This window comes from Manihot esculenta, chromosome 18 (genome assembly GCF_001659605.2).
Source record: "Manihot esculenta cultivar AM560-2 chromosome 18, M.esculenta_v8, whole genome shotgun sequence".
NCBI lineage: Eukaryota > Viridiplantae > Streptophyta > Magnoliopsida > Malpighiales > Euphorbiaceae > Manihot > Manihot esculenta.
The window spans coordinates 4651763-4675614 of record NC_035178.2 but is presented as its reverse complement, the minus strand read 5'-3'; the positions used below and the strand labels follow the sequence as shown (position 1 = coordinate 4675614).

General features: G+C 35.7%; 2 protein-coding genes, 1 long non-coding RNA gene and 1 pseudogene across 3 annotated transcripts; 2 read left to right on the top strand and 2 right to left on the bottom strand.

The window, feature by feature from the left end:
* Positions 1 to 2609: 2609 nt before the first annotated feature.
* Positions 2610 to 3941, bottom strand: LOC110606727. Its single transcript, XR_002486559.2, has 3 exons — positions 3800 to 3941; positions 2942 to 3694; positions 2610 to 2800 (listed from the first exon to the last, which is right to left on the bottom strand). It is a non-coding gene; the product is annotated as an uncharacterized LOC110606727 (long non-coding RNA).
* On the top strand, positions 3404 to 6807 carry LOC110606726 (E3 ubiquitin-protein ligase WAV3). The gene is made up of 2 exons (XM_021745684.2): positions 3404 to 4164; positions 4318 to 6807. The coding sequence occupies exons 1-2, from the start codon at positions 3805 to 3807 to the stop codon at positions 6268 to 6270; spliced, it is 2313 nt and encodes a 770-aa protein (XP_021601376.2). The 5' UTR covers positions 3404 to 3804; the 3' UTR covers positions 6271 to 6807.
* Positions 6808 to 8434: 1627 nt separating this feature from the next.
* On the bottom strand, positions 8435 to 12553 carry LOC110606417 (annotated as a pseudogene).
* A 3790-nt stretch (positions 12554 to 16343) lies between these two features.
* Positions 16344 to 21979, top strand: LOC110606866 (phosphoenolpyruvate carboxykinase (ATP) 1). The gene is made up of 12 exons (XM_043952873.1): positions 16344 to 16856; positions 16928 to 17109; positions 17230 to 17383; positions 17494 to 17578; positions 19282 to 19382; positions 19787 to 20085; positions 20235 to 20408; positions 20526 to 20591; positions 20815 to 20993; positions 21093 to 21262; positions 21344 to 21512; positions 21604 to 21979. The coding sequence occupies exons 1-12, from the start codon at positions 16603 to 16605 to the stop codon at positions 21745 to 21747; spliced, it is 1977 nt and encodes a 658-aa protein (XP_043808808.1). The 5' UTR covers positions 16344 to 16602; the 3' UTR covers positions 21748 to 21979.
* The last annotated feature ends 1873 nt before the right edge of the window (positions 21980 to 23852 follow it).

Sequence of the window (23852 nt, the reverse complement as noted above, 5' to 3'; positions counted from 1 at the left end):
ACTTTCTTCTCTTTTAAAATTTAGAGAAAAAAAAAATTAATGAAAAAAAAAAGTTATTATCCGTGTAAAGGCAATTTTGAATTATTTTTTATTTTTTCAAAGAAGAAACAATAACGCAGGGCGATGAAGTGCAGTGTTTATATTGTTTGAATGCAGAGAATTGTTTGTTCTAAGAATGGAGTGTTGTCTCTTAAAACATCAACACTTCCAAAAATTGGCGAAGCACCACTAGAAACCCTACGTTGTAGCCCTTCCAAATCAATCAAAATTATTTTTTTATGTAATATAAAGGAAAAAAAACCTACGAATTTAATTTAATTTCTACACGGAAGCTATAAAAAGATAAAAAGGTGACTCTGCTTTGCCTAACTCAATATTAAAAAATAAAAATATAATTAATTAAAAAATGATTAGTTAAATAATTAGAATCACATACTTTATTCCCGGAATCAGTTGACATTTTGACGCATCGGGTTTCAGCGGGTATGCGGTTCCCGATGACCCGAAAACGTCAGCAGCAGCACCAGTAACGGAATGCAGGAAACGGCGTTAAATTTAGACTCTAGAAAAATGGGCCCCACGTGAGAGAGAGCGTCAGTGAGTGTTTAATGGGCAGTGTGGAGTCAGGTACGTTCATTTCGGGAAGGTACCACAACCGTGACCGTTTGATTTATTACTTTTTGGTTTTACTGACTTTAATGACTAATTAAATTTCCACTGCTTCATCCTCTCTCTCTCTGCCTGCATTTAATAAGCTCTCAGTCTACGCTAGATCTAGCCTCCACTTTTGCTTTTGGCTAACATTAGCATAGACCCGACTGAATTAGACCCAGATTGATTTTTATCAAATTTTTACAATCCGCTCGAGTTAATAGTTATGAATTTTAAATAGGGATGTTAATAGATAGGATGTCTGAAAAAATTAAATTATTTTAATTTAAATTAATAATATTTAAATTTAATTAAAAATTAAATTAAATTAATTAAAGCTATTTTAAATCTGATTATTATTACATAATAAAATTTTAATTTATTTAATTTTATATATTTTAATAAATAATTTATCTAAAAAATATTTTTTATTAATAATTTTTATTTAAAAATTTTAATATTTTTAAAAATATTTAAATTTTAATTTCTAAATAAAAAATATACAAAATTATAAATATTATTATAAAATATATTTTTTATATTAAATTAATTATTTATATAAACAAATCGTAATTACTCTATAAATAAATTCAAAACTACAATATATATTATTTTTTAATTTAAATTCAATTCAAAACCGATTATTTAGTATCATAATTTGGATAATGTATGGGAAGCCTCTATTAATTAATTTATACATTAAAAAAGAAAAACTTTAAGGCTTTTTTTTTTCATTGGATCATGTTGTAATGATTGTGACATATTGTTTTTATTTTATTATAGTAAATTTAAATTAATACAAATAAAAATATTATTTTAAGGAGGAAGTGCTATACGTTAAAATTCATAATCAGGACTTAATGAGTAATGAAAACGAGTGACCCATGATTATCTAATCCACAAATATCTAGCATAATTATCCGAATTTGTTTATTCAATCAGATTATGAATTAAAGGATAATTTTTATAAACTATGGAATTTATTATAAAATTAAATTATGTTATATATAATAAAATTTATATAAAAAAAATAAAATTCACATAAATACAAAAAATTTATTATATTTAGAATAAAAAGTGAATAATAGTATATACCAACTAAAAAATATTGGGCCCACAGCGATCGTAATTGAGATGTTAATAGAAAAAAGAAGGGACCTAAAGAGAGGCCTTGATCCGGTAGAGCTCGCTATAAAGGACTAGTCATGTGGGTGTCTGAGCCACTCGGACGATCTGAGATTTTTACTATTACGTTTTTTTTTTTAGAAAAGAAAATACCTTTTACTGCTTTATTTTATTTTACTATTGTTTTTCTCATTCTCACTGTAATGTAAATCTGTAATATTCACATTTCTAAGCCTTTCACCAGTCCCATTTTTACCATCTTAACTTGGCTGACTGGCTATTGGCCGATTCCAATTCATGCTATGTTTAGATGAAAAAAAAAAGGAGAAGAAAATTGGAAGAAAAATAAAAATATTTTACATTTTACTTTGTTTAGATGAAGGAAAGTGAAGAAGAAAAACAATTAATAAAATTACTATTCATTTTTGCTTAAATTTGGAAAAGAAATACTATAAGATGAATGTAATTATTTTTAATTTTTATTTAATAATTATTTAGTTATTTTAATTTCCATTTATTTTAAGAAAAATATTTTTTAAAAAATATTTTCTATATTTTTTAATATTTGAGACCTTCAAAAAATCTAGTTAATAAAAAATATTTTATTGATTAAAAGTAAAACTAATTTTTTTAAAAAAAATTTTAAAAAAGAAAATCATTTTTTATATTAAGATTTTCACTAAATTTTCTATATAAAAATTTATTAATAAAATTTATTTTTTAAATTAAAATTAAATAATAAAAAATAAATTATTTAATTAAGAAATATTTTTAAAATATAAATTATTTTCTACAAATAAATAAAATTTTATTATTTAAAAATTATTTTCTCCCTTATTTTTTTAATATCTAAACAATTAAAAAGAAACTTCTTCATTAATTTTTATTTTCTCCTTTTTTACTCTCTATTTTTCTTTCATTCCTAAATATTACTATCTAGCTGTCCATATTTTATTTTTTTTAATCGAAGTAAAACCTGTATTTTCGTCGACCGCCACTCCTGTGGTCCCGCGCCAGTTTTAACCTGCAAAGAGTAAAACAAAATTCAGAGGAAGAAAATAATGGTATAAAAGACAAGAGAAATTAGTTCTTCTTTGTTTGAAACAGAAAAATGAAATATAATTGCATGCATCTCATTAATTTTAAAATATTGATGAATAACAACCTGTCAGTATATCGTATTGATGAACGGCTGAAATGTCTGATTACAAATTTCAAGTATTGCTCTCGGCCGCGCGGGATTCTTCACACAACTATCAAACCCATGTATACATATATCATGCATTGAATGACAGAGACAAGAACGACAGTTCTAGTTCAGTTTCCAGCCGCAGTTACGAAAGTGAATCCCACGCATGTATGAATGGAGAATCACGTGAAGTTAGAGCCGGCACGGCGCGTGAAACGAGATCCTTAAAAGAGCATGGGAGCATGTAAGAGATTGTGACTAGTTTACAGGTCGGTGGCCAAAACGTGGTATACAGTTGGGGCTGGAACGTTGACGGGCTAGGTAAAAAAAAAACCAACACGTGGCGGTCACCTGGGTGAAAAGTCTTGATTTACCATTTCCAAGGAATATATATTTCAAAGGAGAGAAACTGTGTTATATCAAACACAGAGAAACAGAAGCAGTAGATCTCAAGCCTTGAGGTTGCCAGATATCTTTTTGGGGTTATCGATGGAAAGAGAGAGAAGTATAGAATAGAAAGTTGAAATATGAAATGAGAGCAAAAGAGAAGTAGAAATAGAAAGAAAGGCCTGGGTGTGTGTTGGGGTTCTTTTATCTCTTTAAATCCACTTCTTTGTCTCTTTGCTTTTCTTTTCGTTTGATCCCATGCTCTTACTGCTCTGCGCTTTTGTCTTCTGTGGCAACCTCAGATCGATCAAAACAAAACTTTTTTCTTTATCTTCTCCACCTCTACAAAACATAAAGGAAGGTGGAGATTTATAGAAAGAGATACATAAAGATTCAGTAGAAGCATAAAAGAAAAGCAAAAAGAGAGTCTTTGCTTTGGTCACTCACTCATAATGGGTACAGGTTGGAGAAGAGCCTTTTGCACTACCATTCCTAGAGACCACGCTGATACCACCTCAATTTCAGACAAACAGCAAACAAGTCCTAGTCATAGTCCAGTGCCCAGAAGCTGTGCCAAACTAGCCTTCCTTTCTGGTGGAAGCAACCCCACAACGCCTCGCCTACAGTCGCAGCCCATCTCTAGCCCAAGCTTACGTTGCCGAACCACAACTAATGCTTCGGAACCACCTTCGACGAATGAAAGTCCCATGTTCCATTCCAAAACCACACCCAGAGCGGCTAAGAGTTCAAACCCATCATCTCCTCGATCTCCTCTGAAGCTGTCTCTCTTCAAGAATAGCTTCAAATTCAGGGTAAGATTTCCAGTATCCGTGCTTAAAACTTTAATAAGACGGTTTCGTTTTTAATTTCAACTACGTAAGGGAGTTGGTGCGAGATCTGTTGACGGAAAGAATTTGACTTTGTTGGCTGATGGAATTTGTTTGCTTGTTTTCCTTTTTTTCCAGAGTAGCTGCGGAATTTGTTTGAATAGTGTGAAGACAGGTCAGGGCAGGGCAATATACACGGCAGAATGTGCACACGCATTTCACTTCCCTTGCATAGCTGCCCATGTCCGTAAGCACGGCAGCCTCGTGTGCCCAGTCTGCAACGCTACCTGGAAAGATGTTCCTTTGCTCGCTATCCACAAGAATCTCCACCCACAAAATGACACTGTTCAGAACAACAATGCAGATACCGATTCCAACTGCAACAACAAACCCAAACTCGAAGAGAAAAAAGTTGTGGTGGTGGAATCTTCACCTAGAGCCATAAAGACCACCCCAAGACACGAACCCCAACAACCACTACCACTGAATCCAAAAACCTCTGATTCCAGATCCTATGATGATGATGAGCCATTGCTTTCTCCAACCGCCGGTGGCAGATTTATTCCTATTCCTGAAGCTGATGAGAATGTCGAAGACGGGGAAGATGACGATGTCGAGGAATTTCAAGGATTCTTCGTTAATCCTACCCCTTCAATCAAATCAGATGATGTTACGCTTAATGGCAGCGGGGATTCCAGAAATGTTCAGGTTAGACTATTGCCCGAAGCTGCTGTTGTTTCCGTGGGCCGTGGCTATGAAACTTATGCGGTGGCATTGAGAGTTAAAGCGCCACCACCTCCACAACAGGCACGCAGCAGAAATACGGCACCGCTTTTGGATCCTTCTCATCGGGCGCCAATAGACTTGGTCACAGTTCTTGATGTGAGTGGAAGCATGACCGGAGCTAAATTGCAGATGCTTAAACGCGCCATGAGACTGGTGATTTCATCTCTCGGCTCGGCTGATCGGCTTTCAATTGTGGCTTTCTCTTCCAGTCCTAAGAGGTTGTTGCCTCTGAGGAGAATGACGGCTCACGGTCAGCGGTCTGCTCGCCGCATCATTGACCGGCTCGTGTGTGGTCAAGGGACCAGCGTGGGAGATGCATTAAGAAAAGCAAGTAAGGTGCTCGAAGACAGGAGGGAACGGAATCCCGTTGCAAGCATCATGCTATTATCCGATGGTCAGGATGAACGAGTCCAAAGCAGTAGCGGGAATCAACGGCATGCTTCAGTCCACGTTTCGTCCACCCGATTTGCTCATATTGAGATCCCAGTCCATGCGTTTGGGTTTGGCCAAAGCGGCAGCTACAGCCACGAGCCGGCTGAGGATGCGTTTGCTAAATGCGTAGGTGGTTTGCTGAGTGTGGTGGTACAAGACTTGAGAGTTCAGCTTAGCTTCGCTTCCGGCTCAGCGCCGGCTGAGATATTAGCTGTGTATTCATGCGATGCTAGGCCTACTGTTCTCAGCTCTGGCTCGGTGCGGCTGGGCGACTTGTACGCGGAAGAAGAAAGGGAACTATTGGTGGAGCTGAGGGTCCCATCTTCAGCTGTTGGGTCCCACCACGTGATCTCTGTTCGTTGCCTTTACAAGGACCCCGCCACACAAGAGGTTGTATACGGCCGCGATAGGGCCCTTCTCGTCCCCCGTCCCCACGCCGTACGATCATCGGCGCCCAAAATTGAACGGCTAAGGAATCATTTCATCACCACTCGAGCCATAGCCGAAGCTCGAAGGCTATTGGAGCACAACGACTTCACAAGCGCTCATCACTTGCTGGCGTCGTCTCGGGCTTTGATATTACAATCCAGCTCCATATGCACTGATGGGTATGTGAGAGGGTTGGAGGCTGAGCTGGCGGAGTTACACTGGAGGAAACAGCATCAACTAGAGCAGCAGCAGCAGCAGCAGATGATGATCCAACGGCGGAAAGGAAGCGAGAGGGAGACAATGGTTGTGATTGATGAGAATGGTGAGCCGCTTACACCAACTTCAGCTTGGAGAGCCGCCGAAAAGCTGGCTAAGGTAGCCATGATGAAGAAGTCGTTGAACAAAGACAGCGATTTACACGGCTTCGAAAATGCTAGATTTTAATTAATGAAAAAAAGAAAAGTAGAAAACCTTTTCTTCAGGACATTATTGATTTTGGGAAATGAATGGAGGAAAACAAAAAAAAAAAAAAACCGAAAGGGACGTTGAAATTGTGGATTATAATTAGATAGATATAAAAAATAATTATATAATATCAGTATAAAAAGGAGGGACAAGCTGGTAGCAGACGGCGCGGGCCTTGTGCACAAGGATGATGGAGAGCCTGAGTGTTTGAGCTTGTCTTTTTAATTTTCAATCAGAAGCTGAATCCACATTTGACTCCAATTTGTTTTTCTTAGGCATTTTGATCTTTCATCATCATGATTTGTTTCAAACCCCATCAAAGTTGTAAATGGCTAGTGGAATAGAGCCCTTTTTTCTTTCTTTCTGTTTTTTATAAAAAAATTCACATTCTCATGATGAAATGAGAAAAGGTGGAGATGGGAGCTCATAGGACAGTATGATTGGGGTAGCTAGCTTGGACTTGTAATGATGATCGAATCATTTCTTTTGTTATGAACATGATATTACCTTATCTGATTTTTGGAATTTTTTTAAAGTATCATGATAGACTTTTCAGTGATGTAGATGATGGAGCTTAGGTCCCAAATAATAATGATGCTTTTTTCTATTTCTTGTTCTTTTTTTTTCCGTCTATCTCTTTGATTTCTCCAAATTTTAAGCATCATCTTTACATACTTGCACAGGTATTTCTTTTCTTTTCGCTTCGTTTCCAAAATTTAGTTTGGAAAGAGATGATTCTGTCGGTATTAACAAGTTATAGTACTTCTTCTCTTGTATGAGTTCTTTTCTCGCACAGAATCACATAAAACTTTAGCCATTTCTATGAAAGGTTACGAATCTCACTGTTTCCCATTTTTATTAGTCACTCCTCGTCTGGTCCAAATCTAAGAAGCTGGCCCAGGGTCATCAATCCAATGTAAATGATTCAAGCATTTGTCTTAGCTCACAATGTGAAATCTAAGGGAATATGGGTTTGGTTTGGTTCAAGACTAGAGAGGTTACTGTTTGAAACTGAATTATTTACATACTCACCCAAAATTATTGGCTGTAGGTTGCCTATCCAGAGTAGCATCTAACCTTTTTTTCTCTTCTGTCAAGAATAAGAGAATTATTTATAACCCAAAAAATAAAAGTTTATACATTAAAGCATGTTTGGAATTGCTCCTGTTTTTGATGCAAGAACAAATGAAGCAGTGAAAAACCTAAGAATGGAGATGAGGGCCCAGAATTTCTGTTTGGTGGTGACAGAAGCAAGATGATTATTACTGTCTGTGAGAAGGAGAGGGCCATAAGTGATATGTCTTCTCATTTTCACCCACCTTTCTTTGGATTCTTAGAGCCACAAGACACTGATTGTTACACCAAATACTTTTAAAAATAAAAATAAGAAAACAAAAACAAAAACAAAATTCAGTCACTGACACTACTTGTCAATTGACAACTAAGCTTTTTTGTCAAGCAACTGTAGCTAGATTCAATTCAATCACCAGAGCATTATTGGTGGAATCCAGGGAATTATTCACAGGATTATATATTACAAAAAAATAAAAAAAAACAACTAAGACAAGCAAAACACTGAAAATTCTTACCTTCTAATTGCAGACTCTTGCCAGCAAATCTCATCCACTCTGTTTTTAACAAATCTGAATATTTTAAATTTCAGGAATCATTAAAATCTTGTTCCATTCAAAATTTAATATGCAAACAACAGTTTAGCAGGCCCAATCTGCATATGCACACGCTTCATAATGAGGCCTAGACACATCTACAGTAGAAAAAGAATTTTAGAACTTAGCCAGCCATACAAGGGAAATTCTTGTTTAGATCAGGTTTGCAATCGACGCACCAAAAACTGGAGATTAGCTCCGCTTTGCAGGAAAATTCTTCCAAATCCAGGTTGTCACTCATAGACTGGCTCTAGCGCAGTCAATGGTTATGGGCTAGGAGATCATAGGGCTTGGTAGTTGAGGGAACCCAGAAGAATGGGGTAGATTAGACTACACCCCAACTCTAAGTTTATGCTGTTAAACATCTCTGCCATGGTTAAAGAGCACCCAGCCATTAACCTTGCACTTGCATCTGATATGGTCACGGAGAGAGAAAGCAATAGCAACAAAGCTCATCAAGAGTAAGACCAACAAAATATCCGCAACAAAAGCACATCTCTATACTGAAATGATATTAAGTAATTTATAATGATAAACAATATCCAGACACAAGCCATAAATCTAAAGCAGATCAGTCATGGATCGAACTAAACTCACTATTCCTCACGTCTAACCGAGAAACATTAATGGTTGCTAAGGAAGAGCTCGAGATGACATGATTGGACCCAAATGGAAGTTAGGAAGAGAGTCTTACACAAGATAGATGAATTTAAGGATTCCCTTCAGGGACCTACACTTGGACAACTATACTGAACGTTGCAACGCTGTGAACAAGGTTTTTCGCTTGCTCAATTTGGAGTAAAATGTCATATACTGGTTACAATGGGAGATTACTTCTGGCCGGTTTTGGCTTGAAGCTTTTGTTCCAACACGGCTACTTCTGTCTCAAGGCTGAACATTCTGTTGAGAGCATGCATGTTCTCAAGGGTCTCACTTAGTGTTCGGCTGTCACTCCCATCACATCTCAGGTGCTGCATTGGACCATGAAGGAGCTTGTTAACTATACCACGGCTAAGATCATCCGGCTCTCCTTGTTTTCTTTGGGATATCCTCACCCATTTTGATAGGCATTTATGTAGCTCTGCAGCTCTGATTGTTTCAGCATAAGCTCTCAACTTCTTGACGGTAGGAACAGTCTCCAATGAATCCCTCCAAGCTTCAAATTGTTTTGATTCCTCCGTGATAATTGCATTGTGCTTCCATTGCTTTTCTGAGACGATCTTCTTTATTAGCAGCCACGACCTCCTTGAGGTCATCAACGTTATAAACTCAGGCATTTTCAACATCATTGACACACGAGCTCACATTTCTCGTGTCGTCTACCAAAAGACTCACCCTGCAGAATGGGCTAATTTTTCGCATCTTGATCAGCCACCAGGCCGTTGAGTGTTGGTAGGCCTACGGGCCAGACAGACTGCCCAGCCCAGCAGGCAGATGGCGCATAGGCAAGGAACATCTCTGAGGTTCCAATGAGCCCGTCCCGCAGGCCTATGGAGGACAACTGCAGAAACTCTCTCGAAGCTGCTAGAGAGTGCGCGGCCAACCACGGGCTAGTCTGCGCGAGAGGGCTCCAGATTGCTCCAAAAGAATCCATCGCGCACCAGAAGCTTCTAGGCAGGACGAGAAGACTCTAGAATTTGCCAGATCACTGCCACAATCTGTCAGAATCTTCTGGAAGTTTTACAACTCTTTTAGGCAGCTGCTATATATAAAATTCTCTAGAATTCTTAGGCCTATAAACAGGATAGCCACCCTCGTTCTTCAGCAGCTGTGAAATTATAAAGCTCCCACACTCTCTCTTGTAAAGCCTTCTTTGAGAGTTAATAAACTTTCTTTGCCAAGCTACTGCCACACTTTCCTCTCTGTCTTTCACACCCACGTTTTCTTAGCCATCTTCTTGCAAATTTAGCAAGCCAACTAGGGGATTTTAAGATCGACTAGCCTATTCATCGGGGAGTTAGCTAGTGATGCACGGGGAAAAGCACTTGGGAAATAAGTGAGCCCGTGACACTCGAAACAGAGATATCTATAAATAACCTCAAACTCCCAGTATCTGAACCAACAGAAGGAAGATCCTGAACATGTTCTTTCAAAAATAGTGGAGTTTCTGATGCTGTGCTAGTGAAAATTACATCAGCTTCAGCTGTACAAGTTAGCATCTTATCTAGAGGTTTGTAAATAATCTCAACATCCTTTAGCTCCTCACTTAAAGCTGCAACTCTCTCCTCACTTCTATTTACAACAACCAACTTCTCGCAACCCTTTGCTACCAAGTGTTTGATCACAAGCTTCCCCATCTTGCCAGCTCCAATCACCAACATTCGGGCAGTAGCATGTGAAAATTCAGGAAGCTTCATCAAAGCCAATTCAACAGCTGCAGAGCTTACAGAGACAGACCCAGCAGCAATTGTCTCAGTCCTAACCCGCTTTCCAACGGATATTGCATGTTTAAACAGCCCACTAATATTCCTTCCAAACCCAACAACTCCTTGGCTGACTTTGACAACTTGTTTAACCTGCGCAAGAATTTGGCCTTCTCCCAAAACAAGTGAGCCAAGACCTGCAGATACTTCAAAGAGATGCTGCGTAGCATCTTTGTTGTAGACACAAATTTCTGAAACAGGGATGCCACTTGTCTGCCAGGGAAGAAAACAGCCAGGTTAGCAACCAGCATCAAGATGTTAAAGCTTGAAATATGATGTTATTTCACTTCTCTGCACATCAAATAGCCTATGAAGATCATGACATGTCAATCAGAACAGACTGCAGGACTCTAATAGCAAGGGAACAACAATTTCTTTGAAAAGCAAAAAGTGAATTACTAAATCAATCTTCTGGTATGATTAATCATTTATGGCAGTTCATATGAGTTTAACCGCTCTAGGATAATCCACCTAGGGCACATGACTCTTTAATTCTCATTCCAACCCCAACTTTCCTTTATCATTTTAAAAGTTCTCAGTGCACCCAAAGAAGCAGATGAACTGCAAAAGGATTCTTAAAAGCCAAATCAGGACCAAATACAAAAAAGAAGTGATTACCTTTGACATCCATTCAGTAACTTCTTTGACCCCACGATGCTGGGATAGTGCCACAACATATATCTCCATCCTATGCAAGTGCTAAGAACTGCAGCCTCTTCTATATGATTTAAACCACACAACTCCTCAATAGCTCGAGGCCATTCAGCTTCTGGAATGGCAAGTTTTCACGCACTTCAACTGGTGCATTGTGAACACTCAGCCCAATGACCACAATGCTAGCCCTTTCCTTTGTATATACTTATGGAAACCAAGAATAAAATTGTCGGTAAAAGCGAACCAAATACAATGTCTGTGTAGTTCTACAATAATTTTATTCTTTGTAAAAGCGAACCAAATACAATGTCTGTGTAGTTATACAATAACAGTAAAACTCAAGGATGACTTCAATCTGATTCCTGGAATCCAAAACACAGTAAGGTTCCAGGCACTTTTTACCCTGTAAATTGGAATTCAACGAGCTCCTAAGCTCTTGAATGTCTTATGAACTAAAGAGTTAGCGTACGATTCTCTGCCACCCAAATTGGATAACTTACAAAATCCTCCATGGCACAACCCATCTCCGTTTCTCTAAACAGTGAATATGAAAAGCCCAGTCACTGAACAGCGCCTGTCAGAAACTATAACTAGACTGAACCATTTATCGGATGCTAAAACTTGATAATTCATAGCAAAACTCTTCAACTATCTCAAATGCACATTTACGACTTTTTGAAATGTCAGCGCACCCCAAATGTTGCAGAACTGCTTAAAGCTCTTAAACTTTCATCTTTCACTTAAATTTCTTACTTGAATTATCGTATAAAATCACCTTAATTATGAATTGAACAAACCCAAAACAAGCATTTTCCTAACAAGACGATCAATTTGACTACAAAATGCATGTAGAACAAAAAAAAAAAGGTTCAATCAGAGACTATATTATTCTATAAAAGCAGCTCAGGGCAATGCATTGGCAAAATAAACAACTAACAATCAAATAATAAAAAAGCTATCCAAATGTATAATTTAAGACTTACTATCAGCAGCAGAGGTCTTGAGCTGTTCAAGAGCGGACAAGCTGGAAGCCTTAGCCGGATCAATATTGGAGTCGGTTTCAACCAGGGAATCCGTCGAAGCAGCAACCTCACATCTCACCCCTCCTCTCTGCACTAAAATCCTTGTACAATTGTTCCGAGCCAGCCTGCAAACAACCTGCATCTGCGGAGACGAAGACCAATGAGCCCTCAACGAAGGAGACAACCCAGATGAAGACGATGATGAAAACGTAGAATTAAGCAACAAAGTCTCCATCTTGACACCGGCCAAAGTGGTGGCAAAAGCACTCGAAACAGCCATATAATAGAAGAAAATAAACCTGTACCCGCACACCCAGCCAGAAATTGGATGAAACGAGGAGAGGAAGTAAGGTCTAACGGGGACATGAATGTATTTGTAAAGATGGAGGGAAGGAGAAGAGAATGGGAGTGTGGCATCCTCCTGGCTCCCGGCCTTTGGGTTTTGGTAATTTTCATGAGACTATATTGGAGGAATTATTGAATTCCTCGATTTCGAGGCTGTGAGGAAAATTACTACTTAGTGCGGAGAAACTTATTTCGCGGGTTTTAAAAAACATATTAAAATATTTTAAATTTTAAAAAATTTATTAATTAATTGTTTTTATTAATTTTATTATTAAATATTTTATTATTTTAAAAAAATTATTATCATATATATTATGATCTCATATTTTCAAATATTTTTTAAAAATTACGTGTTTTTTTATTTATTTTTTAGCATATTTAAAATTTCTAACTTTAAGTTTTTTATTCTTATTGATACAAATACTTTAACATAAACAAAAAATTTTAACCATCCTCCTTATATTTATTTTAGTATAACTAAAATTTTAATAAATTTTAGATTTATTTAGTTATAATATAATTCGAATAAAGATATGATATAGTATTTATAAATCAACTAATTTTGTAATTTATATTCTTTAAATTTCTAACATAAATAAAAATAATTTCATATTTGACTCTTTTATCTATTATAACTTTTTTTTATCTAATTGTTATTTTTTTTAATTTTATATACACATATATAGCAAGCACAAATTTTAAATATTTCTAAAATTATTATTATTAATGATGATGATATATTTTGTTAATATTTCTATGAATATATATGCAATCAATTTATTTTTTCAAAGTATAATTAATAATTATTTAATTAATATTCTGTTTTTAGTTTTAAAAAATCTATTTAATCCGATCAAAATCAAGAAAAAAGTTCAAAATTTTGAAAATTTTGAAAAAGTAGAATGCTGGGCAAAGGAGTAGCCACTTTCTCTTTGTTTAGGAAAAATTGTAAATTAATTGGGACGTAGAATTCAAACTATCGATGAATGTTGCAATGATTCAAGGAATTTGTCAGCATTTTCTTTTCCAGATTCATTTATTTATTTATTTTCATTTTAAAGAAATTAAAATGCAAATATGGAAGTTGAGGTATATCTGCCTTGCCTGCACCCAAATCCTAATTAACGTGACATCATGACACCCTCTCGTCCGTTTGATTATTGATAAGAATCATATCCAATGGTCTGGACAGGTTCTTTTAATTAGCTTTACATGCCCACTATTTTAATTTTGACTTTTGATTTTTCAGGTAAATTAATTTTCTCCACAATTTTATATCATACTATAAAATAACTCCTAGGAATTGTGTATCAAATGGCGTGATGTACACGCATTGTAGGAATCAATTTTCTAACCATTTTTCCACTGAGATTTAAATGAAACTTGGAAATTTTTAAAGGGGATGGGCTGTTGAACTCTTGGCCTTCTTTGAACTGTAATGGCATTTGCAGACTTTTATATTCTTTCCTTAATATTATAGTAGAAATCTTATGCCATTTGAATATTTGGATGAAAGACTAATTTGAACTGTAAAAATCTATGTTTTCAGAGATAACCTCTAGATTTTTTTGTTAGGACACTGTTAATTATCAGATAACCTAATAACCTAGTAATAGAATGTCCAATTAATTTGTAAGACAAAAATTATGTGAACTTCATTTCCTTCAAATATTAATTTTCCATATATATACATTATGATTGTGATTATGGTGACTCAGCATCACACCCTTCTCGACTCCATTCATTACTTTTCTGACACATCAAAGTAATCAAGATCTTCTCTATCCTCTGCCACAAGTTTCTTCGTCCCATCCTATCTAGTGCGCCCACCACCATTTCAATTCCATATTTCTTCAAGATTTTTATTTTCTTGGTGTAGTGTACCCATCCATATCCGTTGCCTTCAATACAGAATTCAAATATTAAGCTTTGCTTGACGAAGACAGGAGCTTCTCTTCTGGTCGTTTTGCAATTTTACGACTGTTCTGTTCTGTTCGACCATAAACGGTGTATTTCTAAGCTTTTTCTGGTTGAATTGGGTTGTCCGACTTGACTCTAAATTAGACTATGTTCTCGAGTTTCTCGCCTTTCTTTATTTTAAGTCTCTTATTGTAAATTTCCTTTTTTGATCTTGTAATGTAATTTACCATTTAAAAATACTTTGTGAGGAAAATAATTTATATTTAAAAAATATTTTTTATAAAAATATTTTTTGTATTTTTACAGAAAATTACTTAATTTTTATTTAAAAAATAAAATTTATTAATAAATTTATATAAAGATCTTAATAATAATAAGAATCTAAATATGTGAGAAATAATTTTTTATTTTGATAAAAAAGTCATTTTTCTTATATAATTTATTTTTTTTAATTTAAAAGATATTTTTTGTTTATTAAAATTTTTAAGTGCTCCAAATGTCATCAAATATAAAAATTATATTTTTAAAATTATTTTTTAAAAATAAACGGAGTCTAATATAAAAAAAATAATCTGAAAATAAAATATACTTCATAAAAAATATTTATAAAAAAATAATTTTTTTCACTTTAGTCTGATATTAAAAAATGAAAAATATTAAGAAATTTCTGTATAAAAATTTTTTGGAAGTCCGTTGTCTCTTTTAAGTTATTTCCCTTAAATATCTATCAAATTTTCATTTAACAGAGAAAATTTAATTCATTAATTTGTATAAGCATTTTAAACGCAAAAAGTACAAAACTTATTTTGTATACAATAATGTTTTCAAGATATAGTAAAAGAGAAAAAATGATGAAAAGAAAAAACTTGCTTTCTCAAATTTTTAAAAAATTTATTAATTAATTTTTTTATTAATAATATTTTAATTTTTTTATTATATTTAACAATTAAAATTAATGAGTAAATTTTTTAAAATGTAAGAAGTATTTTAATATATTATTTAAAATCAAAAAATTAACTATTGAATTTATATAAATTAAATAATAATTTTGCATAAAAAACAAGGGCGAAGTTGGCGAGAATAAGGGAAGAATGAATCAAATGTATGTGTGGATCCAACGTGGTTTGCTAAGCACATACGTAGAGTTGGCAGCTAAACTAAAATCTTTGACTTGGAAAATTTATAAGTTAATTGCATTTTATTTAATCTGACAAATCATACTCACCTTGTAAACCAGTCATCATCATGGTTCTCTGGTGGTTAATTTATCTTCATCCATTTGACTTTTAACATTTTTAAATTGTGCAGAATATATAAAATTATACTTCTTTCATACCAAAATTCCACCGAAGCATAATTCTATGAATTTTATTATTTTATATTTTCTCAATTTACTTTTCAAAAAAAAATTGCAATGGGAAATGTTTGGACAAGTTGTAAATAGTAGAAAGTAGTTTACAAGTAATTTGAAACATCGCAGTTGGTATGATGTAATTTAATGATTGTTTACTTTTAATATAATTAAAGTAAAAAAGTTATCCGTAATCACTAAGCTAAACCATCCACCTCCCTAGTTGCCATTGCTAAACCTCTTTCCATAGAAGTAATTTATTTTTACTAACAATATTTAATTTTAATTATTAAATGTTATAAAATTTTTGATATAAAGAAATTAATTAATAAATTTTTTATAAAAATAAAAATTAATTAAACAATTTATTTAAATTTAAAAATTAAATAATAAAATATTTAATGTTAAAATTATTAAAAAATTAATTAGTATATATTTTTAAAACATTAAAAATATTTTAATATATTTTTTTAAAATTAAAAATTAATTAATGATTTTTACAGTAACGTAGTAATTAAATAACAAAATTTTTTAATTTTTTAAACAATTAAATTTATTTAAAAACGGATACACACGAAATGTAACCATGGTTAAATAAACTCAGGTTTAAGTACGCGGTGCAGAAATCGCGGAATGGGAGGCATTTATAGAGGGACCGTGAGCGCAGAGTCTGTCACAGCTCATTGGCATTTGCAAACAAAACTCCCTTTGCTTACGCTTGTAGCGTATGCAACGGAGAAATTTCCTCCTCGCTTCCTTTCCAGGATTTTCCTCTGTCAAATCCTTATCTTTATTTTCCTGAATTTCTTTCCAGACTCTTCTTCCATCCTTATCCTCATCCTGAGCTCAATATATAAAGACGAACTACAAGAACACGACTTGGACGTGGTTGACTCAGGTTGTTCATATCAATTTCAGAGAAAATTAAGATGGCTGAGAATGGAGAGTTCAGCTTCAAAAGCAAAAGCAGCGGACGCAAAGGGCTGCCCAAAATTCTCACTCAGAAGAACAGAAACGATGTCTGTCACGATGACAGTGGACCGACGGTGAAAGCTCAGACAATCGATGAACTTCATTCTCTTCAAAAGAAGAAATCGGCACCCACCACACCCATTCATCCGGGTACTCCTTTCTCCCCCAAGACGGAGGAGGAACGCCAGAAACAGCAACTCCAATCCATCAGGTAATTGAAATATTTTATTAGTTTAAGAAAATTTGTAAGTGTTGTTTTGAATGATACGCGTTTGCTTGCAGTGCATCCTTGGCGTCCTTGACGAGAGAGACAGGGCCGAAGCTTGTGAAAGGAGACCCGGCGAGGAAGACAGAGGGACAGAAGCTGACTCACGTTGCACATCCTTACGAGTTTACTCCATCTTTCAGCCTTAGTGATAGTGCCCTCAAGTTCACCCACGTTCTCTACAATCTCTCCCCTGCTGGTAATTTCATTTTGAAAAATCATATATTATTCAACATAATTAATTAATTAAGGATTCTAATTAAATAACTGGAAGAAAGCAATCGAGTGAAAGAGTAATTTGAATGTGTTATTGCTGTAGAGCTGTATGAGCAAGCCATCAAGTACGAGAAGGGCTCATTTATAACATCAGCTGGTGCCTTAGCCACGCTTTCTGGGGCAAAGACAGGTAGGTCGCCAAGAGACAAACGCGTTGTTAAAGACAAAACCACCGAAAATGAACTTTGGTGGGGAAAGTAAGTGATGATTAATTTATTAATATTATTATGGCCCAAGAGAGAGTCCTTCTAATCCAAACAGTTATGTAGATGAGATGTGAGACATTAATTTGTTTAATTTCTTGCAGGGGCTCCCCCAACATTGAGATGGACGAACATACTTTCTTAGTTAACAGGGAAAGAGCTGTTGATTACTTGAACTCACTGGATAAGGTATAATTCCTTCTCTAAAAATTTCTATCTCATATTATTGTCATTGAACCATTGCTGTTGGAGAGAGAGAGACTAGATTTGATTAGTTCCCATTAGGCTGGCTCTTTACCTTTTCGTCCTCTCATCGAGTAAAACCTAAATTAAAAAAATTATGACAGTGCTTTTGAGTTTCGACTCTATCCTAGCATGTATTTGGTTAATATAAATTCCTGGGAAATACGTTAATTTAGTCATTTCTTAACCGCAAGAACTTTAATGCCATATATTATAATGGTCAATGATAATAATTAAACTCAATGCTAACCGGTTTATGATGAACTCTTAATTAGATTATTGAATGAGCTTAAGAAAAGCGAGTACTAATTTTTAGTCATTGATTATGCATAGAATACGCATTTGCTTTTTTAACTTTTCTTTAGATTAATTGTAAACTTATATTTTTTTTGTGATTCCACTGATGGGGTAGCATACCGAGCTAAGTTAGATTTCTTGTTTTATTTCCTTTCAACACAAATCTCAATTTTCTTCCAATTTTATCATGGTGTTCCTATCTATCCCCACATGCATGTGAGTTGGTCAATTGGGAGTTTATGCTCATAGCTCTTTTGGGCCGTAAAAGGTGTTTTTTTTTAAATTAAATTTCTTTTAAACTGGAAAATAGGATGAAACGGTTGTTTTCACTTTCCTATTTTTAATTTTTTCCAACGATGATGCTGGATACCTTTTGTGACTTGTTCTGTGAAATTGACATGACTAAATTCTGAGTGGGGTCTAAAGAGATTCCCATCTTCATCTTCTTAAATACGAGGACGATATGGGCATGTTTTTGTCTGTGCATGAAAGCGGTTGTAACTATATCACATCATGCATCTCTATGGCCATAATTCTTTTGCTTTATGGGTCACAAGGTCCAGCAAAGCTTGAAAAATCTGCACTCAACCACACGTATGGTTAGCATGGAGTTACGTGTACCAACCCCTGTCTTGTCTAGCTATCCTAGAGAGAACTTATAGGCTTCCTAAATATTTGACGCACTAACAGACGGTAATCAGCTCCTTTTTGTCGTTTACCCTTAATTATTAATACATGGCCCAGGATTGTGTGTCGCATGTAGTGCCAGGCAATTTCTAGAAGTACTCCAAATATACAATGGGACCAGGTAGCTAAAATTTCTTGAGGTGGGATTTTATTGTTTGGTGTGCCTTGTCCTTGTGTCCACTTCAACTTTTGGGTCCATAGAGGTTATGAGACGTCCCTTATCACGCAAGGTTAATGTTTTATGGTGGTGGTGTCTCTGTAGATTAAGAATTGCTGCTGTTTAGTCACAAACTTAAAGAGCACGACCACAAATTTCAAACGAATGATACAATACTCAAGCTTTATGCAGGAGGTCATGTGTCCTTCTGCCCTTCTAATTGGTTGGATTCAAGGAATGGCCACCTGGCAGTTATTTGTGGATTTATTCTTTTCCATTTTATGATGAGTTGAACATGTAGTAATTCCGCTTTTTGGGGGTTTGTCATGGAATCAATTAATACCATAAAAAAAAAAGGAACAAAAATCCAGCAATTGTCTAATAATTGAGCCCCTAAACTGTCCAAGTCTAATGTTATACGTGTAAGCTTCCTATTGAGGCTATTCAATGTTTATTTCAAATTGAGTAATAAATTGAAGTGACGACGTTGGTAAAATCTGTATTTCAGGTCTTCGTAAATGATCAGTTCCTCAACTGGGATCCAGAGCACCGAATAAAAGTTCGTATTGTATCTGCCAGGGCTTATCATTCCTTGTTCATGCACAACATGTAAGTGACAAAGCTAAAGTTCTCAGCATAGTTTTTTGTTAGACCGCAGTAAAAGCAAAGATATAAGAAGAGGAAAATGATGTTAATATTTTTGGTCACATTCAATATGAAGCTCATTGAACTTCTGAGTTTGTCTTTCAGTCCTTCAACTAAATGTTGTTCAATTGGATCCTTGAACTGCTTATGCGGTCCTCTAAGTATTAATTTTATTGAAGAAACTGCAGTTATGAGATAATTGCATTAGGTTTTGAGCATTAATATTGAAATAATCTATATTTCATACGCATTGCGTATCATAGGTATAATCTGTGTATGTGCTTTCATTAGTTTCACCATCTAAAAAGAATGAAGTAGCCAGATAAGAGGCCAAGTAAGTGTATATACGATAACTGGGTGGGTTACAGGTGCATCCGACCCACTCCTGAAGAGCTGGAGGACTTTGGAACTCCGGACTTCACTATTTACAATGCCGGGCAGTTCCCATGTAACCGTTACACCCATTACATGACTTCCTCCACTAGCATAGACATCAATCTTGCTAGGAGAGAAATGGTTATCCTTGGCACCCAGTATGCTGGGGAAATGAAGAAAGGTCTTTTCGGCGTAATGCATTATCTGATGCCTAAGCGTCAAATTCTCTCCCTTCACTCTGGCTGCAATATGGGAAAACATGGGGATGTTGCCCTCTTCTTTGGATTATCAGGTAAACTACCACCGGATCTTCATCCTTCCCGCAGTGGAGACCAGTCAGCTGCTAACTGATACGTGCCTGTTATGATCTCTATCTAATGCTATCTCTTATCACAATTCTTGTTGCTCATGAATACAATTTCTGTTTTATTTTTGTCATAGGTACTGGAAAGACCACTCTGTCTACTGACCACAATAGGTATTTAATTGGGGACGATGAACACTGTTGGAGTGAGAATGGTGTGTCAAACATTGAAGGAGGTTGCTATGCCAAGTGCGTTGATCTTTCAAAAGACAAAGAGCCAGATATCTGGAATGCCATTAAGTTTGGAGCTGGTAACATTCTGATCCATGTTCCAAAATCTCGTTTCAAAAGAAAGTGAACAAGGCTTTTTTAGCAGGCTGTATCGCCGCTGCTTAGCTAGTGCTAACGAGATTTTTTGCATATTCCAGTGCTCGAGAACGTGGTGTTTGATGAGCATACTCGAGAAGTAGATTATACTGACAAATCCGTCACAGGTAATAACTAATAATGGATCTGCTTTTTGTTTTAATTCATAGTGTATTTTACTATGAACTGCTCGACAATGGCTAATAGTAAATAGATTAGACACTGAAATAATTATTATTTCGGATGCATGTGTGAAATGGATATCTTTTAAACAAAGCATGCATTGGATTTTTCCTGTGGCTGTCTAGTACTTGAGCCCTCCTCTTAATTCTTTTTGATATACTGTTGCAGAAAACACAAGGGCAGCATATCCTATAGAGTTTATTCCGAATGCTAAGATACCATGTGTTGGTCCGCATCCAAAGAATGTCATCCTTCTGGCGTGTGATGCATTTGGGGTTCTCCCACCCGTGAGCAAGCTGAGCTTGGCGCAGACCATGTATCATTTCATCAGTGGTTATACTGCTTTGGTACTTGTTAAACCTGCTGTTCCTTCAATACACTTTGAAGTAGATTTGTAGCAGGTTCAAGAGTATTTTCGGTTTACTAATAGCCCCATTCTTAAACAGGTGGCTGGGACAGAGGATGGTATTAAGGAGCCACAGGCAACATTTTCAGCCTGCTTTGGTGCAGCATTTATAATGCTGCATCCTACTAAGTATGCAGCTATGTTGGCTGAAAAAATGCAGAGGCATGGGGCTACAGGATGGCTCGTCAATACCGGCTGGTCAGGTGGCAGGTATGAAATTTAACCCATTCAGAATTCAGATCATGCATTTTGGTTCAGCAGCGTATAAATTCCATAGCTTTTAATCCGCAGCTATGGAGTGGGAAGCCGTATCAAGTTAGCATACACTCGGAAAATCATTGATGCTATACATTCTGGGAGCCTTTTGAAGGCAAACTACAAAAAGACTGAAGTGTTTGGGCTCGAAATCCCAACTGAGATCGAGGGTGTGCCTTCAGAAGTCCTGGACCCTGTGAACACCGTAAGCTTCCTTCTCTTTAATTTACATTTACAAGACCTTGCTAAACCTTCTTTCCTAAATCTGACTGCTTTGAATGGTTGTTGAATTGCAGTGGTCTGATAAAAAGGCCTACAAAGATGCCCTCTTGAAGCTGGCCGGTCTGTTCAGGACTAATTTTGAGGTGTTCGCGAATTATAAGATTGGAAAAGACAACAAACTGACCGAGGAGATCCTTGCAGCTGGTCCTATTTTCTAATCATAATGCTTCTATAAATTGGTGGATTGGGTGATGTGTGAAGAAATAAAAAAAGAAGACTAAATTCATAGAACAGCATATGCTAAGTTAATTTTTGTTAAAATCTTGGGGTCAATGGATATGGTGGTTTGTAGGAGAATTCTTGTGTGCAGTAAGATTCATGCAAGATTTCTCATGTTGTGTAATCCATACATAATTTTAATGCTATAAATTTGTTGTGCCTTGTGTATAATTTTGATTATGTGATTAATACAAGCTAAAAATATAGTATATAAACTATACATGCTAAAAATAATCAAATGAGACTTTTGGCCCGACACTGGTGTATTTCTAAACAAGGAATAGACGCTGAAACAGGAGAATGTCAAATCAAGCCGAGAGAACCAGTTTATCGAATGTAAACTAAAGGCCATGCTTCAATAGAAAAGCCCTGACGCTTTTCTTGAAAGCTGAATAATGAAGTTTCAGTAATACAAACTACAGATTTGGTCCATGAAGTTGCAGGTCTTGTACTCACCTCGTTCGCTTTCCAGCCAATATTGGGGTTTTGATGTAATCCTTGAACATTTCCAATATTCATTGTTGGCCAAGGATGTGAAGACGGCCTTCGCCGGCTACAATATCGACAAACACCTGGAGAATGTTTCAGAAAACAATCAACCAATCTTCATTAACATGCCATGGTTTCCGTCTCTTCGATTTTAGAGATGAGGAACTGCAGTACCTTGATGCTAAGGTCCGCAGCATAGCTACTGTCGCTCTGCACTCTTCCTATCGAAAAATTTCCAGACTTAAGAATTCATACCAAAGCATTACGCAGAAACAAACCACTGCTGCATTACTCAGAAACAAACCACTGCTCCTGTCCTTGTCAGTTTGTTCTTGTCCCAAGCTTTGCTCGATGCCACAAATTTTTGGGCACTCAGAAGTGGAGAAGTCACTAAGGATTGGTTGGTGTCGACAGCTAGATACTTTGCCACATGGATTGGCCAACCTTAGCAGTTTGTTCTGCCAACAGCATGTGTCGAAGGATTGAGCTCACTTGGGTTACTCTCCTACGGGGAATGTAATGGGGTCATTTGTTTACCGGTAGACATGCAACACACCAGTGCTAGAGCGCCTAACCATTGTGCAGCGCTCAAATCTGGCTTCCCTTACTTATGGCCTGCAACATCTGTCCGCGCTTAAAAGTTTGACCATGACAAACCCTGGAAATTCACAGCTGCCTGAAATTCATGGAATTACAGAATGGATGGCAAACCTTATTTCACTCCGGTATCTGTTAAATCTCAGACCGAGATTCACCCTTTTTATGTATTCTGCAATTTGCTTTTGGTGACCCCCTCACCCCACCACCAAAATAAAAAAAATGGTTTGCATAAAATTCAAGTACCTAAACCCTAGTTGAAATTTCTCTCTCCAGGAAGTGTTTTTTGGGAGTCAGTACAGCCTAAACACCTTATGCATCTGTGTAAAATTCAAACCTTTTTATTTTCTAGTCTTCCACATAATAATAATAATTTTTATCATCTTTTTCTAAATTATAAGCAATTTACTTTTTTTTTTCTTAAATTTCATTTATTCATTTATTAACATTTAATTTAATCTTATTTAATATACATTAAAAATATATATATTAATTTCAAAAATAGTTTAATAACATAAATTATTTAACTTTTGTTCTATATGAAAAAGTAAATAAATCAATCACACAAAAATCAGAGAACCATTTCGAAGTCAAACGTTAGTCTGTTATTACCGTGAGATTAAAAAAAGCATCAACAAGTCAAACTTCAATCACCTGGGGAAGAAATCTGACAGCTTTAATTGGCAGAAGCGGAAAAAAAAAAAAAGACAGCTTTTGCTGTTTAGTAGTAGGACTTCACGATCATGACACAAGAAAACTAGCAGCTTTGACTTGAATTGGAGGGGCCAGCGGGTTTAGAATATTGAGATGATTAGGCCTATTCTAATCCGATAACACTGGATGAGCACTAACTTAACAATCGCATCAAAACAAATTTCTGAAAATTGTAATCAGCAAAGAAGGCTCACATTTTCAGAGCTTAATTACATAACATCAAGTCAAAACCAAGCAGCGTATC

Excerpts from the sequence above, each read along its gene's own strand:
- LOC110606726 (XM_021745684.2), top strand. The coding sequence starts at position 3,805 with ATGGGTACAGGTTGGAGAAGAGCCTTTTGCACTACCATTCCTAGAGAC. Across the intron at positions 4,165-4,317 it reads AGAATAGCTTCAAATTCAGG|AGTAGCTGCGGAATTTGTTT; the intron begins GTAAGATTTCCA and ends CTTTTTTTCCAG.
- LOC110606866 (XM_043952873.1), top strand. The coding sequence starts at position 16,603 with ATGGCTGAGAATGGAGAGTTCAGCTTCAAAAGCAAAAGCAGCGGACGC. Across the intron at positions 17,110-17,229 it reads CTACAATCTCTCCCCTGCTG|AGCTGTATGAGCAAGCCATC; the intron begins GTAATTTCATTT and ends TTATTGCTGTAG. Across the intron at positions 21,513-21,603 it reads TCCTGGACCCTGTGAACACC|TGGTCTGATAAAAAGGCCTA; the intron begins GTAAGCTTCCTT and ends GTTGAATTGCAG.